Source organism: Protopterus annectens, chromosome 5.part0 (genome assembly GCF_019279795.1).
Source record: "Protopterus annectens isolate FY-2018-M chromosome 5.part0, PAN1.0, whole genome shotgun sequence".
Classification (NCBI taxonomy): domain Eukaryota; kingdom Metazoa; phylum Chordata; order Ceratodontiformes; family Protopteridae; genus Protopterus; species Protopterus annectens.
In genome coordinates, this window is record NC_056735.1 from 978,839,641 (window position 1) to 978,854,014 (window position 14,374).

Sequence of the window (14,374 nt, forward strand, 5' to 3'; positions counted from 1 at the left end):
TGTAGGGACCTAAACCTTGTCACCACAATAAACAGAACATGCTGGAGGATAGATTCCTGCCCCAGAGATTTCCCATACTCTGGAACAGACTACCTATCTATGTCAAACAGAGTCCTCATTAGCACTCCTCAAGAAAAATCTTGATGATTGGATGGGAAATAGGAAATTCATCCCGGGGATCACTTCTGTGGCTCTGCTCGAAAGGGGCACAGGAAAATAATTTTCTTGGGTGGCGAAAGCCAGGGTACCTTTTTGGCTAGGCTTATGTAGGCCCTAGGGCCAATAGCCTAGTACCTACATTTGAACCTATGAACTTCTATTTCAAATGTTCTCAATAGGTCTATTTTAGCACAACCTTCTATGGTTTAAAAGCTACATGTCCAATAGGTATCGGTCAGTAAAACTGTACTCCACTCTCTCTCCATACCACCGTGTCACCACTACTGTACCACAAGGTTCTATCCTTGGTCAGTTTTTTTTTTTAACATTCTCATTAAAACTACTCTGTCAGCTAACATACATACAGATTCTTACCATCTATAAATTTACACAGCACTAAATACCACTCTACACATCTATATTCTCAATCAGTCTTAAAAGCCAATGACCAAAAACTCTTTTCTGTTTACAAACATAACAAATGTGATGGGCATTGTACTCATACCATGTTGTTAAGGCCTAGAACCCCTTAACTCTATCCATCATCAATATCCTCCCTCCAGTCCTTTAAAACTATTCTGAAAGACTTTCTAGCCAAAATCTTGCCATGTTCTTGCTTAAAAGCAAGACAAACTATTTCCCCTAAATATGAGCAAGTACTTATTTATACCTTACACCTTCTTACTCTCCCTTCTTCACTCCCTTACTTCAGTCAATGTATCCCCCTGATTCTCTGTCTAAACATACCATAACCCTGTCTATTCTCTCACTTCACATTGAAATTCCTATTTATCATTGCCATATAACTCATACCTATTCTTAACCAAAGGTTCACATTATGTCTAATTTGGCATAATTACTTTAACTATATACATTTTTATATTATTGTTGAATACTGTAAAATTGTTTTTAAAAATGTTTTTGTAATATTTTGGAGATTTTCTCTTCAGGCCTCCTCCGAAAATGGACACCTACCCAGCTGGACTTTACCTGGTAATCAAAGGCCAATCAGTAAATGAGTAATGATAAGACTCAATGCTGACAGGGTAAGACTAAACGATTCAGTCAAAGTGCACTAACAGAAAAAAATAAAAATAAATAAATACAAAAAAACCAAGCTAAAATATGCATTAAATACAGTGCATTCATACATACATACAATACATAAACTCCTATACACATGTGAAATATAGGAGTACAAGAGGCCACATTAAGACTCTGAGAAGTTTCTTAAATGCATTCTATTATTCATGATATGGGACTGTAAGTTCCTTAATCATTGTCATTACTGGCAAAGATACTTGTCTTTCCCATAGTGTCTTTTTTAGGCAATGTCATAACAACAAAATTCCCGATGTAAAAAAATACACTAGTGACAAACTGAAGGTTATATTGTTTAATGCTAGGAGTCTAAATAGGGAACTGCACTCACTGGAAGCACTCCTTACCTTGAATGATGCCGATGTCTGCGCAATCACAGAGACTTGGTTCAAGGCCTCAGACAGCATCCTGGCCATGCAAGGCTACAATGCCTTCCACACATTCAGACCTCAAAATGAGCATGAAAGAGCCAAATGTGGAGGTGTATCCATCTTCATTAGAGACAAATACACCTCTAGACTGGTCAAACAGTATGACACCCCCTAGAACTACTCCAATTCCAACTAACTGTAGGTAAAACCCCCTTCCATATCATTGTTAGCTATAGGTTCCCGACCATGAACCACAAGAACCACTCTGCCTACCCTGGATCTATTTGAGTCACTCAGTATACAGTCAAACACCTTGTTTATGGGTGATTTCAGCTATCCTTCCATTGACTAGGAGTCATATATGAGCACAAACATTACAAATCTAAACTAGCATCCCTAGCTAAGGATAAAAACAAGGCATTTTTTAGCTATGTCAGAAAATCTAAAAAGGAAGGCCCAGCTTTGTACCAAACTAGTACTTACACTGAGGATATCACCAACCTGCTAGCAGACAAATTTGGGGCAGACTTCACCCCGTGTCCCCCCAGATATGCCCCTAGGCATACCTGTCACCAGTCCTCTACCTAGCATCTTCAAAGAGCAGGTCATAACTGCACTCTCCATGGTCAAAAACACAGCCCGTATGGGAACTGATAACATCACAGGCTGCCTACTAAATGGTCTAAAACAGGGCCTAGCAGAACCACTTGGCACTCTCTTCAACCACAGTCTAAATACTGGCTTTGCCCTAGCAGATTGCAAACAGTAACTCCCCTTGCACAAAGGGAAATATAGACCCATAAGCCTAACCAGCCTCATCTACAAGGCCATGGAGAGAATCATCATGGACCTTATCAACAGAGACATAGGTGACCTTCAGACTCCTGACCTGACACAATTTGGCTTTGTTAAGGGCAGATCATGCTTAATAAACCTGGTGGACTTTTTTGAGAATGTCAACAAAGTCCTGGATGGAGGCAAAGCAGTACATACAGCCCATCTTGACTTAGCCAAGATTTTTGACACAATTCCCCACTCAGGCATCATTGAGAAACTTACGGGGCTGGGAATTAATCCCATAAGTCACTAGACGGGTAGCCAACTGGCTCGCAGACAGAAAGCATACAGTCAAAGATGGGGATTCCACCTCTACCAGTAGACCAGCAGTGTACTGCAAGGATCTGTGCTGGCCCCCTACTGTTTGGAATCTATTTCTCAGAAGTCCAGGTGAAAATAGATGGTGTGCAGCTTACCAATTTTGCCGATGCCTGCAAACTGGGTGCAATCATTGAGTCCCCTAATGACGCTGACATACTACAAAAAGGGCTTACACAGACAATGACTGGTGCCAAAAGCATGGACTTAAACTAAATGCGAAGAAATGCATTAGCATCCCTTTTGGCAAAGGAGAAGTCCCTGCAAATTACAATATTAACAGTATCCCTGTTAGCACAAACCCTGTGGTGAGAGATTGGGAACACCGGTTTATAGCAACCTTAACATCGATTACCATGTATCCACATTGGTAAGGAAGGTCTTCTATGTTGTGCATCTCATAAGTAAAGGCATTGCATCCAGAGTCAAGGATGTTATAACTCCCCTGCACTCATCCTCATCAGACCACTAATATAGAGTAGAATGCTTCCTTCTGTATGTAGCTCACCATACACCTGCAGCACCTGGCGAGACCTCAGAGGTTTCTCACTAACTAAATTCAGGCCCTTCAACACATGACCTACATGAACAGACCGAAAGCCCTGCCACTGTCTTTGTATCTTATAAGCTGCTGACAGGCGACTTGTGCCTGGCTTAAAGAGCAGTCTCAGATCCCTGCCCTAATGGAAATCCTGCACATATGCAAGTCAAATGGGACAAAATTCACTTGCTCTAGGGATCTTAAGCTAGCGTGCGACATTAACAGGACATGCTGGAGAGACACATATGTCTCTCAGAGATTGCCATTCCCCTGGAACAAACTCCCAATTCACGTAAAACAGAGCTCCTCAATGACTCTATTTAAGTGCAAGTTAGATAACTGAATGGGAGACCATAAATTTATCCTGGGGGTGTCACCTATGTCCCTCTTGGATAAGGGCAGTCGGTGCTGATCATAGACTTGTACTGCAAATATAGACCATACAACCTGGTCAATAAGGGAATAAGGGTATAACATGGCTAGGCTTATAAAAGCCATAGGGCCAGTAGCCTAATAACCTCCTATGAGCTTATAAACTTAGAAAGTTGCTAGATTAACAGGATTTGTGTTAGCATGTATTTCTTGAAAAATATTAAGTCTGAAACTCAAATTTATATAATTATTCATAGGTAGGTACTAGGCTATAGGCCCTAGGGCCTATACAAGCTTAGCCAAAAAGGTACCCTGGCTTTTGCCACCCAAGAAAATTATTTTCCTGTGCCCCTGTCGGGCAGAGCCACAGAGGTGATCCCCAGGGTGAATTTCCTATTTCCCATCCAATCATCAAGATTTTTCTTGAAGAGTGCTAATGAGGAACTTTGTTTGATACAGATAGGTAGTTTGTTCCAGAGTATGGGAAGTCTCTGGGACAGGAATCTATCCCTCCAGCATGTTCTGTTTATTGTGGTGACAAGATTTAGGTCCCTAGAGTGTGTAGCTCGTACGGATTGGTATTTCTTTAAGTGCAGCATGTCTAACAGCTCTGCGTTTGACATAGCTTTGTATGTTAGGCAGAGATCGCCTCTGAGTAGGTGATATGTGACGGAGTAAAGCTGGAGTTTTTTGAGACGGCCTGTGTAGGGCATCTGTTTGAGGCCGGTAATCCTCTTTGTGAGGCATTTCTGCAGCCTTTCCAGTTGTTGTAGATGTCTTGTGAGGTACATAACCAAAAGGGCCATTGTACTCTATAATAGGTCTAATGAGTGATGAGTAGAGGGGAACAATGACCTCTTTTTTCCTGGATGAGAAACCTTTTGTGATGAGGTGTGCCACGTAAAAGGATTTCCTGACTACTGTGGCGATGTGATTATCAAAGGAGAGACTGCTGTCCACCTATGTCCCAAGGTCTCTTATCACACTTTCAGTGTTAAGTAGACTACCACTTATGTGGTAGCTCATGGGTACAGAGTTTTTATCAAAGGGGGTGACAATGCACTTTTTGGCATTGAGCTTGAGGCCATGGCTTTGACACCAGGCATCTGTCTCAGTGAGGCCCTTTTGTAGGATGTCCACATCATTAGGAGTTTCAATTATGGCTCCTAGTTTGCAGTCATCTGTGAACTTTGTAAGCCAAAGACCTTCTATGCTAGCCTTTACTTCAGAAAAGTAGATATCAAATAGGAGAGGACCCGGGACTGAACCCTGTGTTACTCAACTTGTCACTGGTCTGAAGTCGGATTTAGAGTCTGCTACTTTCACAGTGTGGGTTCTGTCAGTGAGCCAATTGGCAACCCATCTTGTGACATAGGGATTTATACCTAGTTTAGTGAGTTTATCTATAATTCCAGAGTGGGGGATGGTGTCAAAAGCCTTGGCGAGATCTAGATAGGCTGTGTGAACGACCTTACCCTCGTCTACGGCTTTGGTGACTGCTTCAAAGAAGTCAATCAGGTTTAGGAGACATGATCTGCCTTTTACAAACCCGAACTGGGTGGGGTCCAGTGTTTGGAGATTACCAATGTCTTTGTTTATAAGTTCCATAATGATATGTTCTATAGCCTTGCAGACCAGGCTCATTAGGCTAATGGGGCGAAAGTTCCCGGGGTCTGTGGTGGCTCCCCCTTTGTGGAGTGGGATAACCGTCACTATGCACCATTCAGTGGCACAAAGCCTGAGGTGAGGCTATGATTGAACAGGGTGCTTAGGTGGGGTGCCAGTTCATTCTGTACTTCATGTAGAAGGCAGCCTGGGATGTTGTCAGGTCCCATGGATGCTGTGTTCTTGGCTTTTAAGAGTGTGGTTTTTACCTGTGCAGCCGTGATTACAGGAACTTTGCATTCTTCCAGTATAGAGAACGGCCCTTTAGGGGGTGAGGGGGGGTAAAGTTAGCACTGAACCTATCTGCCAGGATGTTGGCAATATCAGTTGGTTCTGTATATTTAGTACCATTGTGCTGTAACTCAGAGCAGATCTAAGTGTTGCCATTGAGATTCTTTGACATAACTATAGAATGCTTTGTGGTTGTCTTCAGAATCAGTGGCGATTTTGTTTTTATAACTAGCTTTGGAGGATTTTATGAGGGATCTCAGTTTTTTACTGAGGCTGACCAGGGAGTTCTACTCATGGGATTTTACTCTTTTTTGCAACAGTTTCCTTCTTCTGCTGTAAAGTTTTTTTATGGCAGGGGGCCACCAGATTGGCTTCCTTTTTTTGGAGGATAGCATCTTGGTTCCGTTAGGGATAGCACAATTCATGCACTCATGTAAGTGCTTATAAAGTGCATTTATGTAGGATTCAGCAGTCATACCTCTATTGTCCATCTGCATGAGTGTCATGAAGTTTGCCATTTCTGTCTTAAAAAGCGTGAAGTTGGCTTTGGAGAATTTTTTATGGTGGTTTCCCTTATGGGAGGGGGGAAGCGGAATGTGGATGTCTAGGCTGATTGGCTTGTGGTCGGATCTGACCAATGGGAAACTGACCTCTGGTGTGGAACACCGGTCACCCATGTTGGTAATGACCAGGTCTAGGATATTGCTGCCCCTGGTGGGGGTGTGGATAAGTTGATCCAAGGCGTTGGAATTATAAATTCCAGAAAACGTTGAGCAAAAGAGTTGGTACACGAGTAGTTTTCCCAGTTAATGGTGGGGTAGTTGAAATTGCCCATTATTAGGGTGTTGGGTTCTACCCTAATATTTTCCAGTGTATCAAGAAATGAGGAGTGGGAATTCTGGGGCATGGTGGGGGATTTGTAGAAGTTACAATTTGGATTGCGGTCTTGCCCAGAGTTAGTTGCACTTGGATAATCTCGGATGCATTATGCTGAGCAACTAGCCTGGAGGTGTGGATATCCTTAATGAATATGGACACACCTTCACCTTTAGTGTTCCTGTCCAGGTTAGGTGGCCGAAAGGTGTGGTATGAATTATAGCCTGGTGATGCAGGGGTGCTCTCTGGAGCCTTGAACCAGGTCACTGTCACTGCACAGATGTCAATGTTCTCCATTTTAAGGAATGCCTCGAGTGAATGCATTTTGAGGTTTAGACTTCTAACATTGAGTAGCATTACCCTCAAATTTTGCTTGCTTGTACCTGTTACGGTGGTGAATTTGTCATTTGAACCTTGCCTAAAAAAGGCACTACAGGGATATTCTGTGAAAATTTAGTGACTTCAAGCCATCAAAACACAAATTTTAGGAGGAAGACACCCAACATATGAAGCAAAAACCTGGACATTCTGCGAACATCTGCACAGCTGAGAGATATGAGACTCAGTCATAATTGTCTATATTTGTAGCACTCATACAAGCATATTTTCCGTTCATACAGACTGTTTCTAGCACAAATACTCTAAGTAGATAGCATTTCTTTAAAACTAAAAATAACACTGCACTGTTATGTCTGCTATTAACTAAAGGGATAACTATAAGAGGTCATACAATTTCCATTCATACAGACTGTTTCTAGCACAAATACTCTAAGTAGATAGCATTTCTTTAAAACTAAAAATAACACTGCACTGTTATGTCTGCTATTAACTAAAGGGATAACTATAAGAGGTCATACAATTTCCATTCATACAGACTGTTTCTAGCACAAATACTCTAAGTAGATAGCATTTCTTTAAAACTAAAAATAACACTGCACTGTTATGTCTGCTATTAACTAAAGGGATAACTATAAGAGGTCATACAATTTCCATTCATACAGACTGTTTCTAGCACAAATACTCTAAGTAGATAGCATTTCTTTAAAACTAAAAATAACACTGCACTGTTATGTCTGCTATTAACTAAAGGGATAACTATAAGAGGTCATACAAAAAGAACTTTAGTGACTTGGGAGTTTGGGCTATTTGTTCAACAGGTATCATATTTGGGCATGCTACTAGTTGCACAGTGGTCAACTCACATCATTATTTGGATAAATGAAATTTCCCATTATTGTGTTTTCCTTTATTTTTAACTCCAGAAGTTTAGCAAGAAATACTTCCATGTATAGTTGACACTAATGGTATTAAAGAGCTGCTTATGACACTGTATTCAGTAACCTGGCTTGAAATTTTTACATGACAGTCAATATTCAACTATCAAATGTAGCTCGGACTCTTGTGTTTAAGTGATCCTGATCTTTATAACTATTGATGTATCCTCACCTGTCCAAATGGGCTTACAGCAGTGGAAAGAGGAAAACAGAATTTGTGGTAAGAAAAACCTTTAGAATCTTCAAATTAGCATTTCATTATCATCAGATTTCAATATCTTTCAAATACAGAAAGGCCTGAAAAGATTACCCACACTCTTATTAAGGCTCCTTGCATTAAGTAAAGATAACTTCACATCTACGTTTTTTCTTTCTATTTTTGTGTAAAGTGCTTTTGATATGAAATCTGTGAACATCTTAAAAAGATCAATTAAGAGCAGAACATTTCCTTTACAGTAGATGCACTCCCCAGAGGCACAGCTGTAGCAGGCCTGCTGGTTGTACATGTCCCTAGAATCTGACTGCTACTGAGCCCCCTTCCTACTGCACAATGTCCTTAAAATCCTGCCTTCCTATCAGTGATTGTCAGGAGATGCAAATGAAAAATCTCACAAAGTTTTCTATGCTTGAGAGGATATGTGGAAGTCCCAAAATAAACTGCTATCTGTGCAGTAGGAATAACCTCCTGAGTTTGTTTTATACCTTTCAGTTGTCCAGACTTTTTGTAGAATGTCCAGATTTTCCCTCATATTTTTGGACTGATCGTCATAAAATTTGTGGTTTTTCTGGCAAATCACTGAGGATTGAAATCACTAAATAATGACTTGAATTTGAATTTCAGACTTTATATCCTCCAGAAAATGCATGTTAAAACAAATCCTGTTACTCTAGCAACTTTCTAAGTTTGTAAGACTGATATTTAAACTCTGTCCTTATTCTGAGCATTTGTCCTCACATTATTTTTAGGCTTTGCCCAGATTTCTTGGTTTCTTAAGATGTTAAGTTGGATATACCATTCCTGATGAACATTAGTGAGCTGACCTCGTGGAGAAGGAAACACATCTTTTCATACCAGCTGAAGAATGTATACAGTTACACTACCAGAAGGCAGAAGAAAATTTGTTGCTTCTTGCTCGAACATAATATTGCTTTACACTAGGATTTCCTTATGTCAAACAGGAAGTTTTGGTAATCATGAATATACAACATATGTCCAGTGTAGTCATTCACTCATCTGTCTTTGCCATTATATAAAAACTGATGTTGATAACACCAGTGTAAGTGACTGTAGTATCTTTTGTATTCCCATGTCATTTAAAAGGACTAATCCTTTAAGTATCTGTGTTTCATTCCTTCAGCAATATTTTGTGTAAATAACCCCTACCTGACTTAACAGCTAGCAGACATCTCCTCATGTTACCCCTCATTACAGATTGCTCCCAGTGAAAACAGGAAAAATGTTTCTGGCATCTACATTTCTTCCTAATAACTGATGACAGAAAAGGCACTGACATCATCAGTGAACCACTAGTCATTTCTGCTGTGTATTTGGCTCATTTAGATATATACCAGAGATGCATGTGATGCCATGTATTGTGGATGCTTTCCTTTTTCCATGTGGTAAAATAGCATAAAATGAACTACCGACTTGTGTAAGCTCATTCTCACACTGCATCATATCACAAAACTAAGCCATCAAAAAAGTCACTTATCAACCTTTCAGAAAATCATTTGTATGTTCCTGGTACTAACCCCAGCACAACCATTCAGGCATAAGCACGGTTTGTAATGCAGTCAGGGGAGGGTGGCCTAATGGTTAAGGTATTTGCCTTACAAACACAAGGTGCACGGTTCGAGTCTCACAAGGGATAATTGGCTAGGCTTAAAATGGCTCGCAAGGGCAGTTAGCCTAGTATGAATCTATAACTTTGTTCTGTTTGTAACTAAAGCCAATCTTATAATGATCATGCTCTACCATTCTAACAGCATTTGTGCCAGCATGAGGAACTCCCACCTGTCTTCAAAGTGGGAATGCCCTTTCTCCTTCCGCACGTAGGACCCTCCTATATCAAAACTCACCTTCTAACTCTGTGCATCATCTCTGCACTCACAACATTTGCCCTCCTTAATCTCCAGATTTTGTTAATAGTTTATTCCCAACAATTTCTCATCCTCAAATGTAATTCACTGTTAATGACCCTTAGACTGCTCTGTTGCTAGATTTTTACTACTATTATTGTGGAATGCAAAAGTTTCACTTGTAATTCACTGTTAATGACTCAGACTGTACAGTTCCTAGATTTTGTTATTACTGTAGAATGTAGACATGTTTACTGTAGAATGCTACATAAAGCTGTATGGCTTCTTTGCTTTGTATATGTATATGTTAATATGTTAGTCATTGTTACAGGAGCTTTTCTCCCCGCGCCTCCACTTAAAACGGGCTCTTTTTACGCCCAGTGGACTTACCCAGTCTTCAAACTGAAATAAATAAATAAATAAATAATAAATATGCATTGCCATTTTTTCTTTCCCTTCTTTCAAATTTGCCAGTCTGTTACATGAAAATCATGCCTCCATATATGAGACAGCTCCATATGTTTGTGTGCCTGACCTAAAGTTGTACATTGTGCAACAAAAATAGTAACAAGCGAAACAGAAAGAGGTTTTAAGAGTCTTACTAACTGCTCAGATGTACAGAATGGCACATCACCCAGGTGCACGTCCTTCAACATACACGTGCACGGTAGCCTTAATATAGGGAACGAAAGCAACAAACATTTGTGAACCATAATTTTACTCAACTGCTTTTCTTGTTATTCCAAACTTTTCAGTTCCAAATACTCTCTGTTTCACCTTCCAAGTTGCTCTTAAAAGGGAAGGTCACTAAACTCAGGCTTGTAAGATGTATTCCAGAAACACAGATGGATTTTGATTACTTCTTTAGTTTTTGGTTGCAAATAAAGTATGTTGGTAGATACAGTTGCTTCATTTAAAAGTATGAACCAGAAGAGTGCAAATATTAATAATGCCAGACATCAAGCAGCCAACAAAGGTAGAAGAAATGTATGCTGTTTCACAAATAGTATCATGCCGTTCATCATACTACAAAGAGCAGGTTGTGTATTGGTGACCAAAAATAGTGAACAGAGGCTCCTTTTTCATGGCTGGCAGGAGCACGAGAAGCAGTATCTAAAGTGCTAAGGCACAGTTCATTGCATAGTAATGACAGGAGGATTCTATTCTATTCTTAGTTGGGAAATGATCCAATCATAAAGCTAGAGCTGTGAAGGCAGAATTTGTTGAGCTAATCCTAACCAATAGCAGGCTATACTTCATGATCTTTGACGGCCATTTTCAAAATCTCACATGACTAAGAATCTACATTAAATTAGAACAGGTAGACTGCATTGCTCTAGATATATAATCATAATCTAGTACTACTCTATAATGTGTGTGTGTGTGTGTGTGTGTGTGTGTGTGTGTGTGTGTGTGTGTATAAATGTATAAACACATGAGGGTGTGACTCAGACAGAAGTTACTGCATGAAGGAAGGAGACAATGCCAAAACGAGATGTTTTCTAATGAAAAAGGATCTGAGAAGTGGCACAAGAAGAGAAGAGGTGAAGGAGAACTAATGAGCGGGAAAAGATTATATTGAATGAGAAGAAGACGACAAAAGACAGGACTTGTAGGGTGGATGGAGTAGGTAGCCTTACTTTGCAGCTGAGCACTAGAGAGGGGATGTAAGCCACTAACCTGTACTGCCCTAACAGGCAGACACCTGGGATGTGACGTTACTGTGGGTGCCATATGCAAAATGATAATGACAGCAACCAATGCATTCTATAAAATAAATCAAAATAGCTCAGCACCATTGAGAACAGAAAGCTTTACCTGCTTGGCTTAATGTAAAAACATTGTCTGAATATTTGCTGGCTAAGTTAAATACTAGGTTGTAACAAGAAATGGTTAGATCAGCACGAGTGGAATGTATTTCTGTAACAAACTCCAAAACTAGTAACATTTATATCTGACAAGGTGGTCCTCTGAATTCAACCTGTCGAGACCTACATCCCGTTTCTTGTAATCCTCACTTTGTTTACACAATAAAAGAGCTGTTTATCACTTTCATCACAGAGGTAACCTAAGTTTATAAGCAGGAAGAACAAGACAGCCCTTCTTCTGCTATGTATAATCACAACATACCTCAAGGGGAAGGTAGAAGAATTACTACACCTCCTTCAATGGAACTACATCTGTTTATTTTTTTCTGCAATGAAACATTACTAGGCACAGACATCCTCAAGGACATCAATTAATGTCCTGAACATCCAAAACAGGTCCAGTAAACCAGAATCTGAACCTATTTTTATCAAACTCTTCAAGACGTCCTATGTAAATCAAAGACCCACCCACCACCCACGCAGAAAGTCCCCTACACTATCTCAGTTAAATACAGCCGTTTTGGATATCATAGTTGATGCTGGCAATTGATATTTCCTCAGGTTTGTTGTTTGGTGGTAGAGAAGTTTGGCAAAATTATTTACTTTATTGTATTTCAATGGACTGTATTTGTCCATTCATTATACTCACAAACAGACCATCTCATATTGTTCACTGAGATGTACATCTACACTTCACTTCTAATTGTAAAGCAACCTTTTAGTAATTAACATCTTCTTTACCTTAATTCTGAAAATAAAGACATTACCTTATGGCTTTAAAAAGTAAATTATAAAGAAAGAAAAATCAAAACCCACTAGAACTTGAGAAATAATAAAAAAGGCAGATATCTTGCTGTAGCAACAGTACTGTCAAGATTCAGACTTCAACAAACTGAAAAAAACTAAGGCTAAATGCATCTCAGTACTTACAATCTTATTTTGCAATCAGACAGTGTGTTTGGAAGAAGAAAAAACTGCATTTAGTATAAATAAATACTTTTTAACAGTGAACTTGTAACACTGGGTCCAAATACATGCAACACAGTTCCACCAACACATATCTAACAACAGAAGCATTTTGGAAGCATCTAGTTTTTTTACAGAAGGAAAGATGGAGGACTGAGCAGCTAAAGGGTAGCTTGCTCTTCCCAAGAGAATTTCTTCACGTCATTCACCTAAACCCTGTACTCTTCATTGACAAGGCCTAAAGCCAGAGCTGCTAACATAAAAACAGAAGAAATGTTGATGTGCCACTGTACATATTACCCACATGGAAAAACTGCATAATAAATGAGGACTGGCATGACTGTGATGTCCCCAAGGCATTGCTGCTTTGGGAAAAAGTGACAATGCCAAAACCAAATGCTTTCTAATGAAAGAGGATGGCGTCCCATAAACTAACTTTCTTAGCAAATCACTGGGATTAAGCATATTTTAATAAAAATTTCAGAATGTTCAGTTATAAAAACTTCCCAGTTATACAGACTTGTACAGCATACCACAAATAGTCGCGCTTTACCACCTTCACCATATTCCTCACAAAAACATATGTATATACAAGGCTGCCTGCAGTGTTGAAGTAATGTACAGCTGAAGTTAAGTACATCTCTTTAACTGCAGAACAGAATTCAACAAACTCAGCAATATGAAAACCAAGCTACAGAAAAGAAAAAAAAAAAACTTGCTGTATTGCATACAGTGCAGAGTAACAGAATTAATATATATATAAAAAAAAAAAATAGTATACAGTAGCATATAAAGTTATAGCAGGTTACCGAGGCTGTGTATATACATAACTCCATGTTTATGCACTCACACCCTATTCTAATCCACCTCTGTCAGAGCACTTGCATAACAGGTATAATACATACAAAACAAAATCGCAGACTAAACCTTTTTCTGTGTCTTCTTTACAAATAAATAGGTGCATAAGTAACTTTTATTGATAGCGGGCAAACTGAAATATGATAAAAAAAAAAAACACTTACTTGTCATCTACATGAAAACTGGGAGGACATTTGATTGCCAGCCACGTCTTCCAGTGAAGATGTCGAACTTTATAAACCTGTCCAAATCCACCAGATCCAATCTTTTCCCAGTTTCCAAATTCACAGGACTCAAAAGTTTTTAGCAATCCCATCTTCCAGGGAGACATTTCCTCCTTTTCCATGTTCCGGTTAGGTTGCAGGGCCTCCTTTATTTCCAGGAAGGTAGCAATATGGAAAAAATAAATAAAAATAATAAAAAAAAAAAAAAAAGTGTTCCTTTTCCTCTGTGTGTACGTGCCTCTGACTCTTATGAACCTGAACTGCTGTTTTCTTCCCAGCTGAAATCTGATCTCTGACCCTCCCCAGGTGACTAAGGTGTGCTGTTTAACCAGAGAGTGAGGTCACTTCCTGTTTTAGCACTGCTGAATTTAGCACAGCACTGGCAGGTTGTTTAGGAAAGCATTCATAGAGTGCAGGTGGTGTAACATGACAGGAATCCAGTGTGGACGTATAACTACCTAATCATTTTGAACATACCCACACCATTAATTATAATGAAGGTAGTCCGATGAGGTTCCTTTTCTGAATTACATTACATTTGCTTAGCCAGTTTTAAGATTTTTCATCTGACATTGCAAGCTATAAAACAGAATTTGACTTAACAAATAAAATGGTCTACGAAGTTTCAGGATTG

The 14,374-nt window shown here is 39.5% G+C and overlaps 1 protein-coding gene across 1 annotated transcript in view; it reads right to left on the minus strand.

The window, feature by feature from the left end:
* The window catches only part of RIPK4 (receptor interacting serine/threonine kinase 4), a 290,197-nt gene extending 276,181 nt beyond the window's left edge, over positions 1 to 14,016 (minus strand). Inside the window, exon 1 of the mRNA XM_044072734.1 lies at positions 13,681 to 14,016. Within this exon, the coding sequence (XP_043928669.1) occupies positions 13,681 to 13,862 (182 nt within the window). The 5' untranslated portion in view covers positions 13,863 to 14,016. The remainder of the gene's footprint in view (positions 1 to 13,680) is intronic.
* Between the last annotated feature and the right edge of the window lie 358 nt (positions 14,017 to 14,374).